General features: G+C 44.6%; 2 protein-coding genes and 1 long non-coding RNA gene across 5 annotated transcripts in view; 1 reads left to right on the plus strand and 2 right to left on the minus strand.

The window, feature by feature from the left end:
* LOC309525736 overlaps positions 1-20,211 on the minus strand; it is a 227,262-nt gene that overhangs the window by 49,590 nt on the left and 157,461 nt on the right. The gene's annotated exons all lie outside the window — the stretch shown is intronic.
* Positions 1-20,211, plus strand: part of RAB37 (RAB37, member RAS oncogene family) — a 65,991-nt gene that overhangs the window by 6,594 nt on the left and 39,186 nt on the right. The gene's annotated exons all lie outside the window — the stretch shown is intronic.
* On the minus strand, positions 7,071-19,744 carry CD300LF (CD300 molecule like family member f). 2 transcript variants are annotated; one of them, XM_082211140.1, is made up of 8 exons: positions 19,615-19,744; positions 17,430-17,762; positions 14,049-14,387; positions 11,637-11,709; positions 10,691-10,788; positions 9,663-9,697; positions 9,037-9,201; positions 7,071-7,554 (listed from the first exon to the last, which is right to left on the minus strand). In XM_082211140.1, the coding sequence occupies exons 1-8, from the start codon at positions 19,670-19,672 to the stop codon at positions 7,471-7,473; spliced, it is 1,185 nt and encodes a 394-aa protein (XP_082067266.1). In that variant the 5' UTR covers positions 19,673-19,744; the 3' UTR covers positions 7,071-7,470. The 2 variants fall into 2 exon arrangements, with proteins under 2 accessions (XP_082067266.1, XP_082067267.1); XM_082211141.1 differs by lacking the exon at positions 14,049-14,387 and having other exon boundaries at positions 19,615-19,743.

A 20,211-nucleotide genomic window follows, 5' to 3' on the forward strand; every position in this document is an offset into this window, starting at 1 on the left:
GACTGTGACAGTGCCACAATCCTACATGAGTCTGTGTGCAATGACCTGGATTTTTCTATCTTGGGCTTGATGTCAGTCCTAAGAAGGGCTGGGATTCTGCACCAGCGCTGCCCAGAAAAATAGGAGGAGGATTTTAATTTATCACCCACCCTAAGGTTCCAGGGCAGATTATAACAATTTAAAATAGTTTAAAGCAGTTTAAAAAACTTAAAATTTAAAAAAAAATACAAGCACACAAAAAATATTTGGTGTGCACCACTACTATGATTAATGTGGAGTTCCTGAAGGGGAGGCAACATATACCATGATCTGGATTTGTGTGAGTTTATTTACAAATATGCAGGTTGAGCATAGGCAAAGGCAGACAGCTTAACACTCCGGCAACAAATTCTCTTCAGAGAGGCAGCAACACTGCCATCCCATCTCCTGTTACCTTTGTTGTTGTTGTTGTTGTTGTTGTTGTTGTTGTTGTTGTTGTTGTTTAGTCGTGTCCGACTCTTCGTGACCCCATGGACCAGAGCACCTGTTACCTTACAGAACCCTTAAATCAGCTCATCCCTCTCTGTGTATCTCTCCCAGGTTTACCTGGCCTCAAAACTGCAGTTTCTCTTCTGTTCCCTTACCATACCCTCCAACATTTCTCTGATGAAAATAGGAATGTCCAATTCAATAATAATTTTATTCTTTATACCTTGTCCATCTGGCTGGGTTGCCCCAGCCACTCTGGGCAGTTTCCAACATATATGAAAACATAATAAAACAAACATTAAAAACAATTTGCCTATACAGGGCTGTCTTCCAATATCTTCTAAATGTTTTATAGTTATCTCCTCTCCTATAGTTATAGCCTCCAACATTTCTCCAATAAAAATAGAGATGCCCTAAGGAAAAGTGGGACATTCTGGGGGTCAAATCAGAAACCATGATGGCTTCTTTAAATCTGGGACTGTCCCTGGAAAATAGGGACACTTGGAGGGTCTGCCTTTCATCTGCATGCACAAACACACATGCACACAATTAGTCTTTACTGGGTAGGTGAGTATGTCACCTCCCAGAATCTCGGAGGTTTCTCTGTAATTCAGGATGCTCCAAGCTCTCTGTACCAAGAAACAATTGTCTAACAATTAGCTCCTACAGAGAGACTCTCCTGGGCCATTAGCATTCCATTGTCAAGTACAAGACTGTCCAGGCATTGCCTTAAGCCACCCACTACTGATTCAGTCCTGCTGACAGGTTACCCTTGAGGCAATGTACCGTATTTTTCGCTCTATAAGACGCACCAGGCCACAAGACGCACCTGGTTTTTGGAGGAGAAAAACAAAAAATATTCTGAATCTCAGAAGCCAGAACAGCAAGAGGGATCGCTGCGCAGTGAAAGCAGCAATCCCTCTTGCTGTTCGGGCTTCTGGGATAGCTGCGCAACCTGCATTCGCTCCACAAGATGCACACACATTTCCCCTTACTTTTTAGGAGGGAAAAAGTGAGTCTTATAGAGCAAAAAATGCGGTAACGTTGGGCAGAAGGAAAAGGTTTCTTGCCTTAATGCAAACCCAGAGTGCTAGGCCGATTCATAGCAACCACATGGGAAACCCATAACAATGCTGTCCCCAAATACAGGGTTTCTGGGATTTGGTAGCAATGTAAAATGTGCATGTTGACACTGGATGATTATGTCAAAATGGGAATTTGTGAAGCTGAGAACAAGGAAGACACTGAACTGACATCCATGACTGGACATCAAATAATCTGATCTATAGTCCCATTAAGCTGGAGAATTTGGGAAATATCAGTGCGGTTCTGTCCTTGAGTTACATGAGCTGAATGGGGATGGGATTGCTACTAAATCTTTTACATGGGCATAACTTGAAAATGCTAAAACTGGTACACCCACATGGTAATGGAATAAAAGAGGGTGGTGGAGGCAGATATTGGGACAAGCTGGAGGTACGGGGTCAGTATAGGAATGTTCAGGGAGGCAGGAAAGGATATATTGTTTAATTATATCCTTTCCAACTTGCGTTAACAAGTTCTATAATTTAGCAGAGTAACATTCCCCTTTTAAACTTACACAGTGGATAGGTTTGCCAGGCTTGCTTAAGCCTCTAAAACCCTGGTAATTCCCCTTTATTCCCTCCTAAAAGGAACAGACGTGACAGTCTTGTATAAAAGGTATAAATTAGTTTACTCACATTTTCTCTTCACAGATGGATCCAAGAAGGCAGACTTAAGTTACACTTGGAATCTATCCCATAAGGAGATAGTGCCTTTGTCCTCTCTTGGCCAAGAGAGCATCTCAGGCTGACGAAAGCAAAATGGAGAAGAGAGAGGTGTTGTGGCCAGCCCTGTGCTTTTGTTACCTGCACAGGTGAGGTCATGCCCACCTCTGGTCACATGTAGAGGAAGTTTGTCCCAGCCCAGGAGGAAACAGGAAGTTTATCTGCTGGCTGGACAAACATCCCTCTTCATGTCTAAACATGTCCACTCTAGGAATGTTGTATTTGACTGCTCTGTGTTTCACACCCCACAGTGAGAAGGTCAAAGAAGTAGCTAGCTTTCTCTTTAGGGGAAAGTTTGTATCTCTATGGCAGAACATCTGCTTTCCATGCAGAAGTTCAAGTTCAATGTACCGCATCTCCAGGTAAGACTGGGAGAGATTTTGTGTCTGAAACCTTGGTATTTAGGGATGATAGATGTTGTAGTCCCAGCAACAGCTGGAGGCCCACAGGTCCCCCATCCCTGCAGGAGTGGCTTAAATGAGCCATTATTGACTCAACCATCCATGTATGTAGATAAAACTGGCCTACATTTCAGGGCTTTGTGAGCTTCTCTCATATAATGTCTGTGGAGCACTTGGGAGTAATGTACCCAGTTGGGAGTCTACAGGCAGGGAGGGTTATGATGGCAACATTCTGCAGATGGGGAATGTCTTCCAAAACAGAGGCAGAAAAACCTAATTGCTCTATTTTGCATCAGAACCTGTTTGCAGGCCTGAGTCACACAACCTTTATTGTTCCGTCTTTGGCCATGGTCAGTTTCACAGCCTGTTTCCCAGGGGTTAAATTTATACCTTTTGGGAACACAGTGAGAGGTGGCAATTCGTAGACATGTAAACTCTGAATTTGTCAGGGTTACTTTGTCAGAAGTATAGGAGAAACCTGAAACCCAGAATTGGCTCATGTAATTCCCTTGTGGGGTTCATGCCGATTGCTTGCTGTCAAGCCAAACAAGGACGTGAGTAGCAGTTATTCCACTGTAATATATTTGGGAGCTGCCATCTGCCTACCTATCTTTTCCGTTCAGAGGAATTATATTGGATGCTGTTTTAACTCTAGTACAACAAGCCGCCTACTATTAAGTCATTATGCCGGCTAATAGTGTATGCATGGGCCAAATATAAATATACTATTGATGTTTGGTTTCCCATCTCTTCCAAAGAACTTATGAGCCCTGCATGCATGCAATTTCCATTCATTTGAGAGCTAATGGTTTTGATTAATATTTAAGGAACAGAATATTGAAAGCCACCCTGGTGACAGAGCGATCCGGATCGCTTAAGTGAACTGTGGGTAAATAATGGGAGATTTGAACCCCACACCATTCAGAGAAGCTGCGGAATATTTTCCAGCTCTTATCGATACAGCTGGAGAGCAGCCTGTGGATTTTAATCAGTGCAGCAATGTGTTGCACAGAGGAACATGCAAATATCAAGTCCCTCCTGTCATGTGATCCCTTTCTTCTTGGCTGAAAAATCACCACGCATTTGAATAGCTGTGGGAGAGAACAAAGAGCCAAGCTGTAGTTCTTCTCTTCCTCTTCTCTTGGACGCCTTGGCACCAATGAATGACAGCCCACATACAAAGACCGCTCCCCACATCAAATGGGGGGTGCCTTTTGTGTGGCCGCACGCAGCCCCCCTGGATCCCAGTACGGCTCCTGGCTTCATTCTCCCCGGGCCGGATACCTGGAGGTTTCAGGCCTTGGGCGGAATCCTTTAGTCTATCTTCCTAAATGGAGGGGGGCGCAAAGCGGTGACCCACATCCCCCTTGTGGCGGTGATCACAGGGTTCCCCGTTAAAGGGGTCTTGAGGGGAGGCATTGGCCATAAGCCAAGAGGTTGTCATTGCTCTCCCCTCCAACAGCTCTCTGCTTGAACATATGCTCAATTTAATAAAGTTGTGGCCAATTTTAATCCCATAGCACGTTGTCTTGAGTCATTATTCCACTCGGGGGTCAACTGGGAGGGGTTGGGGGGGTACTCCGCCTGTCAACGCAAACATTGGCTATGTGCACATTATACTGTTTTGAGCACAGCAATTCCCTCAAATAATTCTGGGCATTGTATTTTGTTGAGTGTTGCTGGGAATTCTAACTCTGAGGGGGGTAAACTATAGTGCCCAGAATTCTTTGAGGGAAAGGCTGTGTTTTGAATGTGCTTTGAAGGTATAGGCTGGGTGCATGCAACCACTGCCTGTATCCTGCTACCATGCACTGTTTTCCAGAGGTCTTTACTTCTTTCAGTGGTGGGGAACCTGTGGCCCTCCAGATGTTGCCACACTACAATTCCCATCAGCCCCAGCCAATGTGGTTCCTGTCTGCCTTCTCCAATCAGCTTGAAGTACTAAGCGTTCCTTCAGTATGTTGTACACAAGAATGTTCCTGAGCCATTTCCAGACTGTCACTATCTTGTGGGCCAGATTCAGTTTTGTACCAACAAATTTTAGTTGTGCAATGAAAGTGGATCTGGTGCTCTTCTGTGGAAAACCCACTTCCAAAAAAGAAGAAGCAAAAAAGCAAAATACCCCCCCACCCAAGTTTTTGCAGTAAGAAAATGATAGCAAAGTACACTGGAAAGTACGGTAACAATTGCTTAATGTGATGCCATCTCATGTCTGCCATCAGAACAAAAGCCCAATAAACAGTGGATCTATCATCTTCCCACAAATTTTGTGAAAACAAATTGGGGCACGTGCTCAATAAATAGGTAATCTGGAGGAACCCCTGGATTACAAAAATGGGGTTTTGTTTCTTGTAGAAAACAAGGACCGAGGAAAGAAGCTGGTGTAATGCTTTTTTAAATTTTAAAAAATATTTTTATTGATTTTTACAAATTTATATAATCCTTTCTTGAGATTTTCTTAATCTCTTGACTCCCCCCCCCCATCCCCAAGTCTACACATCAATGCAGTTTCCATAATTTTCTTTTTTCTTAATTATCCATAAACTTAGTTACTTTAGCTGGACTTTAAAAACCACTTGTAATGTTTTAATTCGTTTACAATGGTCTCCTAGATAGGTTATAAATTTTCCCCATTCTTTTTAAAAGTCTTTATCTTCTTGATTCCTGAGTCTCTGGGTTAGTTTAGCCATTTCGGCATAATCCAGCAGTTTGGCTTCCCATTCTTCCCCAGTCAGGATCGTTGCTTCTTTCCACCTTTGAAGCCGATGTAATGCTTCTAATGCATTTGAGGACTCGGAATTTATTTTCCACCTCTGGCTGAAATAGGCGGCTGTGCAGGGCAATCTTATACATGTCTACCAGTGGCGTAGCGTGGGGGGTGCAGGGGGGGGCCGGCCGCACTGGGCGCAACATCTGGGGGCTAGGGGGCGCAAATCCATGGGTTAGGGGGCGCAAATTACTTGCCTTGCCCCGGGTGCTGATAACCCATGCTACGCCACTGATGTCTACTAAGATGTTAAGCCACACTGAGTTAAATAACACACTCCCAGGTAAGTGTGTAATAGCCTTAATTTTGTTTTTCTCTGTGATGGTTAGGGAAATGGGAGCGTGAGGTCAATACTGCAGGACAGGCTACTGGACCAAGTGGAGTGAGTTCTGAAGATCCAAAGCCCAGCTTGTCATTGGTGGGAGCAGCCTCCTGCAGTCCTGACATACTTGCTTTAGGGCTAGGATAGCTCACAGGTGACCTCCAGATGTTGGACTACATAAGCCTCAGGCAGCATGGTCAATGGGGAGGGATGATGGAAGTTGTAGTCCAACGAAATACATGGAGGGTACCACATTGGCTACCCCTGTACTAGAGTGTGAAGACTATAGGACTTATTTCTGGGTGCAGACACATAAAAGATTGCACCATTAGTACCTCCCATGTTAAGTAGCAAGAGGGATGTTTTCAGTAAGCGAAGTATGGAAATGCAATATGCTTTTAAAATGATACGCACAAGGAAGGGGCTTCCTGAGCAGGGAGACCTGGCTCTTTAAGGATTCGGTATTCTGCTGATTCAGTTTTGCCTGCTTTAATGAGGACTCCTGGGGCCATTCACAAGATCCAGCGTCCTCTTCAAGTAAGGAGCAACTTAACAGAGTATCTCTTCCCAATTACAGAAGGAAATTCAAGCTCACGCCGCCATGGATATTTCCAAACAGCCTCTTGGGCAATAGTGCCTGGATACTTCCACTTTCTCTGCAGACAGGCCAATCCCCCAGCCAGCCAGCAAGCACCCACCAATGAAGAACTGTTCTGAGCCTCCAGGCTGAGTATATCCTCTCCTCCTCCCCACTCCAGGCTTTAGCTTTTGATTGGTTGTCTCACTATCAGAAACCACTTGTGTCCTGTTTCTTAATTGCACCCATCCCAGGAGAATTTCCCAACAGCAGTTCTGAAGTTTCGAATAAAGCACCACAGTAACAATCATGCAGAAATGCACACAGATTACAAACAGCTTGTGATACTTCATTGGCTCTTGATATCAAAGGTACCTTACAGATAGCAATGGACTCCCAGGCAAGCACACAGCAGCGGTCGTACAATATCATGGCAGAACGTAAAACTCATTGATGTAAGAGAAATGGTGTGGAGAGCAAGGGATGCTTGAGAAGTCTGATTTCTGCTGATTCCAATGCAACTTGATCTGATCCACCCCATCCAGATCACCCCAATAGATTTTGCACTTCTTCAGATTTGCAATCTAGTTCTTGGTTTATAGATACATTTTAAAAATACGCACAGGCTTTTTAAATGTATACTTTAGGATTCCAAATGTTTGCAAAGAAATAGAATGTGTTTAAAATATTATCTTGTAATAAAACATTTAAATAATTTTCTGTCGTTAAAAAAAAAAAGCACAAAAATGGAATGGCCTTAGGAAAGAACTTGAGCAAACCAGGCATGAGCTTGTTCCATCCCTGTCAGGGACCTATGAAAACATCACAGCTTATTAGACTGCTCCTTTGAGGCAGGCAGGCAGGCTTAGTTTAACATGGCTTCTTGACTGTAGCTTTCTTCCGAGGTTCCTGCAGTGGTAAGGATCAGCTACAACTCATCACAGGCCACTGGGGATCAAGTCTGTGGAGTCCAGTCATACCTCTATAAGTGACAAGGTGTTGCAACGGTCCATTATTGGAAGGGGAGAGGAGCAGAAAGGGAAAGTGTTCCACGAGGAAGGTCCCAACTATTTTTCCTTTTCAGTTCACACTACTCGATAGTTATCAGGATTTGAACTGGGTGCCTACTACATATTGGCATACGTAGCTTCTTCAACTGGACCTTGAAAACTTAAGGAGGCATATGATACCTGTTCTGTAGCTGTAGGAACCTAGAAAGTGAAAAAACAACAACAGCACTGGTCAAGGAGGCAGGGACTATTGCAAGAAGAGAAAGCATTGCAGGGTGCGAGGAGGCAGCGTTGGGTAGTGCAGGGGTGGAGAACCTCAGCCCCAGGGGCCAAATGTGGCCCTCCACACCTCTCTTTTTGGCTCTTGGGACTGTCCCCAGGCCACACCACTTACTGGCTAAGCTTTGCATTCTCATTGAGTGTTTCTGCCCGGCTGGCATATGTCCGTGAACTCCGATTATGCCTCTTGCTTGCCTGGTTGGAGGTGTGCAAGGGGTGTGCAGAAACAAGGTAAAATTTGCAAGTAGTTTGTGCAGAAGGGAATGTGGGCCTCCAGCTAAAACAGGTTCTCCATCCCTGTTATAATGGGCAGTGTGTTCTATTTGGACTGGGGAGAGTCAGACCCAAACCCCAGAAAACTCGGGGGGTTCTAATTTCTCTCAGCATAGCCTATCTGACAGGGAGCCGCAAGTCTCAAACATGGAGGGAGAATCTCATCAACACTGGCAAACAGCCTATTCCAATGGAAAGAGCAGGGAGGCAGGCTCTCAAACGACAGTCAACCCACAAGCCTCTCAGAGCCTGTCAAAGATCCTGTTCCTTGGAGGAAGCGCAGGATAATCCCATAATGTGCAACACAAGTGCACACACTCTTGGTTTGCATAACATATTGCAAGATTGTACTTTGGCAGAATTTGCTAGTAGTGGCTTGGAAACTCTAGTCATCACTGCTGTGGTACAGAGAGTAAACATGCATGATCTCTCTGCCATGAGGGAGTACTATTGCCATGGAAGTTCATGCCACTCAGCATCCCATGTCTAGCTTTGACCAACAGCGATGCTTCAGAAGAAGGAAGACCCAAAGGGGTGGTGGGGAATGTGTGGTGTTGCAACCAACATCCACCCAAATTTGCTTTGGCCCACTCTTTTGGGAGTTTGTTGCAACATGGAAAAACCTCTGTCGACTGCAGCGCCACATTGTGACTTAAGGACAACCGAATGTGTCTTTAAAGTCCAATATAAGCAGTGACAGTCACACTTTGGGGCACATGCATAGTAACTGACATGCTCCTGCGCTGGACCTAAGAGAGCTCGTGTGGATCTTGCCTACTATTTATGCAGTCCTGGCATCGCCAGACTTAATGCAGACCAAAATGAACTAAGACCAATTTTGCACTACTAACAGGGGCATATATTTTGAGAAACCTATTACTAGGTGGTGGTGGTTGTGGTCGTGGTCTGGGCTATAATTTATGGCGTATGCATTTCCCCAGGGTTCTTTGTGAATCACTAACTGGGAAATCAGTTGCACGAAGCAACAGGGGTCTTTCCAAAACTGCCTTTGTGAGGCGCTCAAAAACGATATAAGTTTTTAGGCGCTGCCCCCTTAACGTGCGTGGAGATCAAAGGCGGGATATAAAAAGAGCAAAAAGCATTGGCAAATTTTCTACTCAAGGGAAGAACCTCTGGCTGAGAAGCAGAAGTCGAAGCTTTCATCACGGTTGCATATTCCACTTCTTCTGTGTGGTTTGTTGGTTGGTGGGAGCTGGGCGGAGCTGCCTTGTGGTGAGGTCTCTGCTTTGGCTTCTCAGTTCTACCAGAAGTATTGCCTTCTGCACGATTAGGAGCCTGAAATTAAACCAAAACCAACACGGTGTCCCATTTGGTATCTTTGAGCAGACCCCCCCCCCATACTCCTTTGTATCTGTAGCATTATCTCAGGATATGTTTCCCCAAGACATTTGCATGTGGCCAAAAAAATGCACACGGAGCTAACGCCTGCAATCTTGGTTCACAACAGGTGCAAGAACTGTCTGAGTATAGCACCACAGTAAGCTACCTGAAAGAAAATGGTACCCTATTGTACCGAGTTCCACAGAAGTTGTAACAGGATGTCCTGGGAGTGGATCAGTGTGGGTCAAGGGAAGTGGCCTTTTAAAGTGAATGTTCCCTGAAACTACTCTTAGCATTCTGGGAAGAGCAAGAATTTGGTTCAGCAAGCCTGCTGAGGTTGAAGGCAAAAGTGAGGAGAGGAGGGGAAGGGAAGGGAAGGGAAGGGAAGGGAAGGGCAAAGTCCTTTTGCCACTTACCGTAGACAGGAGGATATCCCCACATGCTTTGGCAGCTGAAAAGATAGCAGATAGGCTGCAATGTCACATCAGTGTCTTAAAACTATTTTTTTCCCCATTTCATTTTAAAAGCAGTTCAGGGAAATAGGAAAACAAGCATTTGGAAAGAATGAGCATCTCCACAGTATCTTCACATAGCAGGAAGGAAATGTTCTCAAAGGAGATGTGGGTAGCTGGCTGTGGAAAGTGGGTACAGATTTCCTCAGCCCTCCTAATCCAACTTCTGTATTGGTCTGGGTTGAGGCAGATGTTTTGCATGAAGGGGCTGTTCTGTTCTTCCACCTCCTTTCTCTGCCTCAGCACAGCATCACCTAAACAGCAACGTGCTTTAGAAACCCAGTTTATTTTTTCAGAAAGTTTCACTTCTGCTATCTGCTCTTCTGCACTGCTACTTTTAGGTAGCCACAAATAAAACAATTTTCAAGGCCTCCATAAGTAGCTCCTGGGTGTGCTATTGGGGCAATTAAAGGTGCATTGAGTGGCTATAGCTGGAGAAATATATTAACTGTAGTTATGACTGTATACAAGTTCAGCCAAAGGAAGCGTCTGTTCACTTATTTAAAATATTTTGAGCAGGCCCTTCATTGTAGTAGAGACCAGGGCAGGCTTTGAACAGCTGTATAATCAGTTTAAAAACATAAGATTCCACACCACTTTGTTAGATTAAGCTTACTAAATTTGTGTATTGCTGCCCACTAAAAAAAAAAGCCCCAACGCAATTTACAACCAAGTAAAAAAGTGCGGAAAACAATGACGTCCCACTCCAGTGCCAGCCCAGTAGGGTAGCTCATATACAGGGTTGCACTGGAGGTCTTCAGTCAGTTTTTAACAGACGCGTAACCAGATTTCAGGAGTCTGAGGTCACGCAAAAATATGGAGGAAACCAGAAACGACAGTGGAGAGGCATGGGAGATGGAAAGGTAGGGGCAGACAGAAAGGATGAGACAGGAAAGATAAAATGCAGGGACTTCCTGCACACATCCACTCACCTTTTTGCTTCTTTAGGCTCCGCATTAGCAGCAAGGCTGCTACTAAGAGCACCACCAGCACCAGAAAAATAACCGGCAACAGGATTGTGATGAAAAGGCTGGGATATGAAAAAGGCAGGAAGTATGTGAGACATGATGCGTTGGTTGCTGCTTGTTCTTTGGCACATAGCTCTGCAATGTGAATGGGACCTCGCTGGATAGAATTTGGAAGCTCTGAATGATCCTCCGCAAGAGAGAAACCCCTTCGGTTTGTGATAAAGGGGAAGGATAAACTCCACTCCCTACTTTTGCTGCTGCGTGACTGGGAACTGACATCTCCAATGCCCCTTCTCCCTTCTTCTTGCAGATCTCTTTCCTTCTACATATTTAGAAACCAATGGCCCTCCTGATATTGTTAGACTTCAGCTCTCATTGGCCAGCATTGCCCAGTGATCAGGGATGTTGGAAATAATTTAGTTGTTCCCTTAGATCCCACTTTCCTCCAAGGTACTCAAGGTGGAATCCATGGCTCTCGCCTCCCGATTTTATCTTCAAAACAATGGTGTGAAGTAGGTTAAGCTGAGGGATGTGACTGGCTGAAGGACATCCACTGAGCTTCATCCCTCAGTGGGGTTTTGAATCCTGGTCCAACACTCTAACTACTGCACCACTGTAGTCCAACAACATCTGGAGGATCATTGGTTCTTCACCCTTGCTCTGAAAGTATTCTGCCGAAATTCCCAATTGGCAATTAGGAGAACAAATGTTTTCTGTTCCGTGTCAGAATTAACATAACATGTGAAATACTTCTCATGGACTGCTCAGTGGTTAGCTAGCCTTTTGCTCCTTACACAAAGCAGCACTGTGTCACAGCAGAAGCAAACAGAAGCTGGAAACCACAAATGGAAATGCGTCTTAGATTTCCCTACACCAGCATTTTGACAGACATCTGTTGTTCCGTCCTTACCCTGGTGGTTCAGCGTCTGAGTCTGGGCCTCTGGTAGTTACTGCTGCTGCTGCTACTGTAGTAGTGAGAGGCTCTAAAACAGAGACAAAAACACAGACTTCATCCCACCTCTCTATATGTATATACCATTATATTGTACAGTCAAGAGTGCATGTGTGAAGGCATCATGAGTCCACCAGTTCCTCTGGACGGCCGCCTACATCTGTCATCATTGAAACCGAGCCTCACTCAGTTTCTAAGAGCCAGGCCACTTCCAGATGGCCAATTAGTTGAACATTCTTCCCAATCTGTTTGCATAAACTTTGCAAGGAGGTTATACAATGTCAGCTGTTCACTGAGCAGTCATTCGTAATCCTTTGCAGGGAAGTTGTGTGACGTCAAGTCAAATTAAGTGTTACTGCACACTTTCTAGTGCATTTTCTTTCCTGCAAAAAGTCAAATTGCCGAGAGAGTGGATTTGTTGCAGAGAAACATGAAACTCACTATGGTTGTGCCACCTAAATTTCCTGGTCTGTGTTTGAATCCTGACCATAAAATAGCTTGGTCTGGAAGGAGCCCTGGTTAGATGATACATCAGCTTTCTTTCCTGTGCAAATAGCTGCTTACTTCAACCGTTTACTGATGTGAGCGGTGTAGTGGCTGGAGCTGGGGACCAGCATGAGTTCGCTGTTCCTCTTCTGTGGTAAGAACAGTATTGCGAGGAGAATCTTGTGCAACCTCTTGATATTACACACAACCAACTGTTTGCATGAGGTTGCCTGACTCAGATCTCAGCCTCACAGGTAAAGCGGAGTCAGGTAACCTGCCTTCATGCTGGCACCAGCCTCAGAGTGGCAGAGCAGAAGGTTGAGGAAGAAGAAAAAACAAAACACCTGTAATCCTTGCCCATCACAGGGCCTAGTATCCACATGTACTGCAATGCTTGAAGTCAAAATCAAAAAAGCACAATGGACAGAAAGCTCTACAGGGAAGCTGGTACAGAAGTGAGGGAAGTGGTGGTAGATTAGAGCAATGTTAGCATACCCTCCAACATTCCCCTGATGAAAATAGGGATGCCAGAGTGTGGCCCTAGTCAGCTGACTCATGGAAGAGCGCAGCACTACAGCAAGTGCCAGCACTGGCTTCAAGCACTGACTTATCCCTGGGACATTCCGGGATCCAATCAGACGCCGGGATGACTTCTTTAAATCCAGGAATGTTCCTTTACAATAGGGACAGTTAGAGGGTGTGCATGAGCAATTGTCACCCTCAATATGATTTCAAATATGAAGAGTAGACGGCTTGAAACAAGTTGTTGTGAACTGTTTCAACATATATTTATTGAGCAAGGACCAACTTGGTCTGGGAGTTCATAACGTAAAGTAGTTTCCCATACCGATTGCACAAGACAGAAGGCAAACGTCAATGGTCCCACATTCAATATGTGTTCCAGCTATGAATGCAGAGCTCTTTCCATGGTCATGTGTCTGACACACGGTTATGGTCAACTGAGTTTGCTTTTCAATGGCTTGGTAGGTGAGGAATTGTACAAGAACTTCAAAATGAAAGCAAGAAAACTTCCTGGGGAAACAGAGAGCGACAGGCGTTCCTCACATCTGCCGCCACCTTCCTGGTCTAGCTGTAGCTCCTCCCCAGCATTCGGGCAATTCCAGTAATCTGAGATTGCAGGGAAAGGATGTTGCTTGTTGTGTGACAAGTACTTAATTTTTTGGATTGCAAAGTATATTTCCATTCTTAGGTTGTTCATCCTCACACGACATAGGCTTCTGCTGCTTCAATATACAGCCTCCTAGTTCTCTGCAGTTCCTGCCTGTTGGCCTGGGATGAATGCAGAATGTCCTTTTCCTGATCATTTGAACCAACTCTTATTACTAAGGTGGGATCAATGCCCTGAGCCACTGAATGCAAAATCATTGTATCCAGAGAATAGCAATGGAAAAGCGGGGAGGGCCAATTCTTGGGCCCTCTCCTCTGGTACCCAGTGCCCTAACATGAATATGAGTGTTTTCAGCATGAAATGCTAATCAGCAAAAAACAGACAGGGTAGCTATCATAAAGCACCCGTTTTCAAATACATCCTTCATCAGTGTATATACATATTGCAATCTCATGAATCATACAAGCCTCACTGAAAAAAATCTATCCTGGTCCTCTTTACGCAATATGTATGCACACTGATGAAGGATGTATTTGGAATCAAGTGCTTTATGCTAGCTACCCCGTCTGTTTTTTGCTCATGAGCATCTGATGCCAAAAACACTACTATTCACGTAAATTAAATTTCCGAATCAGCCTTTTGCATGCTTTTGTCTACTTTTTGCTTTTTAGCTCATAATGCGTACCCCTTGTTTTTTGTACTAACATGAATATTGACTTCCAAATCTGTCTCAAAAAGTCAGGGAAAGAACTTACCTTGCAAGACAACCACAGTGACTGGAAAATAATCCTCAAACCCAAGTGGTATATTTACCCCACACCGATATTGCCCAATATCCTCCAGAGTCAGGTTCTCTGTAATAATTGTAAATAGGCAGAGGCTACGATTGTCATTGATAGAGAATCTGTCCTGTTTCACTAGGGAAGATGATTCTGTTGTTTCAATAATTTTCTTGCACTGGTAATTCAGATCCTTGCACCAGAATTTCAGATAGGATTCATATGCTTCTGAATAACGGCATATGACAGATAACGACCCACCCACAGGTCCACTCACTGTACTATTACTGATGATGGGTAATCCAGAGTAAGGACCTAAAAAGAACAGAGTAAACAAGACTCACAACCCTCTCCTTCTGCATGGAAAAATAACACTAGGGACATTAGGCCAAAGCAGGGGGGGTGGGGCTAGTTTGGAATTCTATCAGTTAGTGTCAGTTTTCATGCATTGCATCCTTACTCAACACAAGATGTCAATAGAAAATATAATCTTGGAGTAATCATAAAAAATAAGAAATTTACAACAGTGCATAAGTTTCATTAACACTGCAGTCATATGTACACAGAAGTAAGTCCCACTGAATTCAGGGAGGCTTACTCCCAGGTAAGTGGGCAGAGACTCAGTGAGGGCTTGCTTCTGAGTAGGTACTGTCATTATTTATTGCATTTATTCATTGCTTTCTACCAAAAAAACAACAACAACCACACACTTTCCTAAGTGACTAACAAATATATAGCATATCAAACATCCTCTGAATAATTTCAAACTAAATACACAGAATGAAACACCATAAAATAAAGATTCCAAGAGTTGGTAAGTCAACAACAACTGAACAACCTTAGCAACCTGCAGAGCTCTAGAAGTCAAATCTCTTGAGGTGAGAGGTTGTATCTTAAAGGCACTTCCTACCCACACAGACACCCTGTGTTCACCAATTTTGTGACATACCTTTTATGCAATGCAAGCTGGCTAGATTTTTTTGGTTGTAAGTTGCTCTGAGTTGCCTTGGGCAAGATAAAGTGACTAACAGATGTTAATTATTATTATTATTATTATTATTATTATTATTATTATTATATTTATTTATTTAATAACAACCACAATAAAGAGGGGTCCTACTCAACTCCACTAAGAGATGTCAATTGGGCTTTTCTGCAGATCGACTTTTGTTCCAATTCAGGGCTTACTCCCCACTTCAGCTTGCCCTGCTGTTCCTCCTGGGGAAACCCAATCTTTAGTGCTGAATCAGAACAAATAACAACTGGATTTTCCACAGATTGTCTTCGTTCCGATTTAGCACTAAAGAGGGCTGTTTTCCCAGGAGAAAGCTGCGGGGCAAAGGCAAAACCTGTGCTTTTTATGCAGAAGACAAGCAGAAGTGAGCCCTCAGCGGGTTTTCCTGGGGAAACACTAGGACAAAAGAAAAAGACCAAAAGGAAGAAATTGCGGGACAAAGAGAAGTGTGGAAGAGCCCACAGTGAATCACTCTCATTAACTTCCACAAGGCGTAAGAGCAGCTTCCAGAGAGCATATTTGTATCCATGAAATGGGACCTAGGGACAAGGAGGCCTAAAACCTTTTCCCCCGGGGATGTTGCTCTGATCGGATGTGGAGATCTCTGCAGATGCTTACCAATAAGGGGGGGGGGAACGAGACACCCGGTCAGTAGGTTAGCTCTCTCTGAATATTCCACTGAATGCTACCAGTGCTATGTCTTAGTGCACATGGTACACAATATTCCTACCAGCAACCATTAGAGAACATTGGGAGCGGGGCTGTTAGTTCCAAAAAGCACACCCCAAAAACCAGTCTCAAATGTTGTGCTCCTTCACTTGAGATTTGCAAAGAAGGAGGACACAGGGCAGGCAATACACACACACACACACACACACACACACACACACACCACCTTGAAGCCACACCATAAGAGAGATGCTTCTCTCCGCAACATCTTACTCAGATGCTTGTGACTTCAAAGCACTGGGATTCCCCCAGACTTCCCTTTCTCGCCCATGTTGCTCAGTTTCTTGGAAATTCTACTCAACTTTAGCCCGGTAAATGAACTACTGAACTAGTGCATCTTACGAATTAAGGAGGTTCCTTTCTGACAGAGATATATTTGGGCTACAGAGGAGTTGTTGTATTACAACAACTTTCACTATGAAAGTAAAAAAACCAACCCTCTGAGAATAGAATAGGACAGTGTTTCAACCTCTGGTGTCTTATTTACGCTTCCTCTTGACTGTGGATGCTTCCAGGCAGTCACTATTTTGGGGTGTGATTTAATCACATACGCACAAACTTAAGGTTGCGCAGTGATAGTTGACTGGGAGGCCACGTGCAACAAATATGCCTCCCAAAAGATCTGGCTTTTTGGAACGAGGAAAAGTGATGGCAAAATGCAATTGGAAAGTGTGGGACAGCGTTCGCTTTGACACGATGCCATCTAACCCCTCTGCAAACAAATCGGAATGAATTCTCATCAAATAGCCAGGGTCATCCAATCTCCCTGAAAGCACGTCAGGATGAATGCTCCGTAAACAGGTCATCTGGAAGCCTGGTATCCAGTGGGCAGTCAAAAGCCAAGTCCCCCTCCCCTCCTCACTGAGACGTTGCTGATAATCAATCCTGCAATGTAATAGAAAGCATTTCTGCAAGCATAGATTTCCTTAATGTGAATGTTATACAGTCAAACCTCGGCTCCTGAATGCATCCATTATTGTACGTTTTGACTCCCAAATGCCAAAAACCCAGAAGTAACTGCTCCAGTTTTCAAATGATTTTTGGAAGCCGAATGGCTCCAGGGGAGGTTTTTCTTCTTCTTTTTTCTCCATTGACTTTGCTGACCGCCCTTTGATCCTCGGTTGTCGAACAGTCTTCTGAAACGAATTAAGTTCGACAACCGAGGTTTGACTGCACCTGCATCATAGAATTGTAGAGTTGTCCAATCCCTTGCAATGCAGGAATCTTTTTGCCCTATGTGAGGCTTGAACCCACAACCCTGAGATTAAGGGACTCATGGTCTACCAACTGGGGCATCTCAGCTGACAACAACATAAAACAAAATTTGTTTCGTTTACCGTTATCTCCTTGCTTAAAGGATAAAATAACCTCATTCTGGAAAGCGAGAAATTATCGAAATATTTGTGCTACTGGGGAGGAGTTGTATGACTGTCATTTTTTAAAGTATAAAAGCAGCAACTCTCCTTTATATTTGCAAGTCTAAGCATGCTTACCAAGGAGTAACCACCATTGGGGTTAATGTGCACAGAACGTAGTCCCCCTCTGAGGTTTTCTTCCCCTTTTAGCTGTATTTGGCTTTTGGGTTTCCTGTGGTGCTTGGAAACAGGACTCACCTGGGAGAACAGTAATATTTACAAGGAATCCATAATCAGAGCCAGCTCTTTCTATGCCACACCAGTAAATCCCAGCATCTTCCTGTGTGAGGTTCTCCAGTCTGATTCTGAATTCCAAACGAGAATGATTATCCTTGATAAAAAGTCTGCTAGCTGTCCTTTCTTCTTCAGATCCTGTCGTCCGAACAACTATTTCACAACTGCCCCATGGACTTCCTTTGCACCAATATTTTACATATTTTCTATACCCAGGATCATATTTGCATCTCACAGAGAGTGACCTGCCCAAAAATCCACTCAGTGCTTCAGGACCAGTCAGATCAGACATGCAACCTGAAAAGCAGAATAAACCTGGAGTGAGGCGTTAGCTCTCCAATATTACCCTTCTGGTATCACAGAAAAAAATATATAATTACTCTACACATCTTCATGGCTGGATCAGAACTGTGGCCTTGACAATAAGGATGCATGGATAGAGATTTCTGCACAGCTGTTTCCCTGACGCATACCCACCAATAATGATTAGTTAGTCCGTAGAACAAGAAAACGAAGCATATGTCAACATGGGAAGTCATTTTTTTCCTTTTTATAGGACATGAGCTTGCTTCTCCCACTGAAGTCTCCAGTCAGAATATGGGGGATCTGATCAGGCCAGGGAAGGTGCAGTTACTAAATCATTCATATTGGGGTCTATGATTGATGAGTTGATGGCATACACTAAAGTCACTGCTACGGGGTGTGTGCGCCAACCAACTTGAATAAAATTTGGGGGACAGGGAAGCCCCGCCCCACATAATCGATCACATGACACAATGCGCGCGCACACACACTCACCCATTTGAATGGCAATGCCCATCAACTGTTTTATTGGGGGGGGTGAAGACCCCTCAGTCCCTAGGAGTTGGCAGGAGGTGGTGATCATATGAATTGTTGGGAAATTCTTAATCTTCATATTGAAAAGATAATGAGTGTTAAACTTCATTTTTTTAGATCTAGGGTAGTTAACCCTTTTGGGCCCAGAACCTTTATTGATAGCCAACTTTGCAAATGCCACATGCCAGCAGTAGACATGGCTTAATGGATGTGCACGTGCGCACACATGCATGCACACCAAACAGTGTACCTACAAATCTCTCTCTCTCTCTCATTCACACACACACACACACACACACACACTCTTCTTGCACATGCACATTCCCCACTGCACTGCAATATCTTACACTCACACAGTTGCTCGCTCTTGCACACAAGCAGAGACAGGCATGTGCACGCATGCACACACATGCATGCACAACCAGCATTTCCATCCTTCCCTAATCCAGCGCTGAGGTTGGGGTGCCTGGAAATGCTGCCTTTCCTTTGCACAGGTCATTCATCAGCGCCAAGAACAGGAGATAAAGCACTGCTATTTAAAGATGGTCCTCTATAGACCAGAAAGAGCACTTCATTTCCCCCAACCAGCTCAGGAGACAAAGCTGTAGGGGCTGCTGGGCACTTCTGATAGTTCAGTGGGCTGGATCCACCCACGGACTTCTAGTAGTGCAGCAGGGCTTTCCCTCCTCTCCTTCCTTTGCGTGCCTCGTCCCCAAACTGGCTCAGGGCGGGTGGGTGGCTGGGGGAACCACCGAACAGCGTGCAGGGGACGGAGAGGACAGGTTGTTCCACCAGGCAAACAGAAATGGTCATGCTAAGGGTGCAATCTCTTCAGCCCTGTGTCAACGACACCAATTTCTGCAGATTAATGAGGGCAATTCCCCCCTTGTCATGAGCTGCCTATCCCGGGTGTGTAGAGAGAGACACTCTCTCCACACCAGGGATGAGCAGCTTGTGACAAGGGGGGAATTGCTCTCTTTACTCCGCAGAAATGAGTCTGTGTCCACACAGCTTCTTTCCTAACAACCCCCTCCCCCACTGCCCTGAAGGTATTGGCAGAATGCATTAAATTCTGAAATTCCACCCCACACTCCATAAATTTAAGCTATGGAGCCAGTGCAAAATTGGCTCTTTTGCATTGCTGCAACTCCTTGCATCTTGCCAGAAGGCAAACTCTGAAGGCACATATCTCTTGTGTATGGGTCAGGCTGCCTCTAAATTGCAGAAATTATCACACGCTTACCCCCAATTCCCATCTTACCCTGTATGTCCCTGACCGTTCAGGGTAAACAGGCAGACACAAACCACTCACCTTTTAGGTTGAAGAATAACATTCCCACAATGAAGTGCCATTGCCGCATGCTGACCATCGCCACAGACTTGCATGATCTCCTTTCTTCTGTGCCTGCTCTTTTGAATGCACGGCTACTTCTCTTTTACGGTGCTTTGTCCCCCCCCCCCATGAGTTAGGGTGAATAGGCTTCTTCTGCTTCTGCTTTCTCCCCGATTCCCTTCGCCTGCCCTGGCCATTGCAGCAGTTTCATTTTCTCATAATACTGTAGGAAGCAAAAAGCAGAAGTGTCAGCGTGACTGAAATCTTGTACTCTCCGTCTGCAATTTTGTCAAAGGTTTTGTTTGGTTTTTTTAATGGAAGAACAGGTGGGGCTGGGCTATGAAGCTGGTTGTAGATGCAGTGCAATTAATGAAGGGCTCAAACAGGTGAAGGGAGCCAAGGACAGGATTGAGGGCTGCAGTGGTATGTAGAAATACTTTGTTTGGATGCCAGGTCTTCCTGTTGCTGGACTACTGATCTACCCCACTGAGAAATGAGAGAGACTTGGAACACAAGGTTCTCAGAGGCCAGGTCTACCCAGGACTCACTGCTGCAACGTCAGCTTATTTATCAGAA

The sequence above is a fragment of the Podarcis vaucheri genome (assembly GCF_965113315.1).
Source record: "Podarcis vaucheri genome assembly, chromosome: 2".
Taxonomy (NCBI): Eukaryota; Metazoa; Chordata; class Lepidosauria; order Squamata; family Lacertidae; genus Podarcis; species Podarcis vaucheri.

Coding starts and splice junctions, on each gene's coding strand:
- CD300LF (XM_082211140.1), bottom strand. CDS start 19,672: ATGGTCAGCATGCGGCAATGGCACTTCATTGTGGGAATGTTATTCTTC. Junction 17,763..19,614: donor GTTATTCTTCAACCTAAAAG/GTGAGTGGTTTG, acceptor TCTGCTTTTCAG/GTTGCATGTCTGATCTGACT. Junction 7,555..9,036: donor CTTCTGCTTCTCAGCCAGAG/GTTCTTCCCTTG, acceptor TTCACTTTCTAG/GTTCCTACAGCTACAGAACA.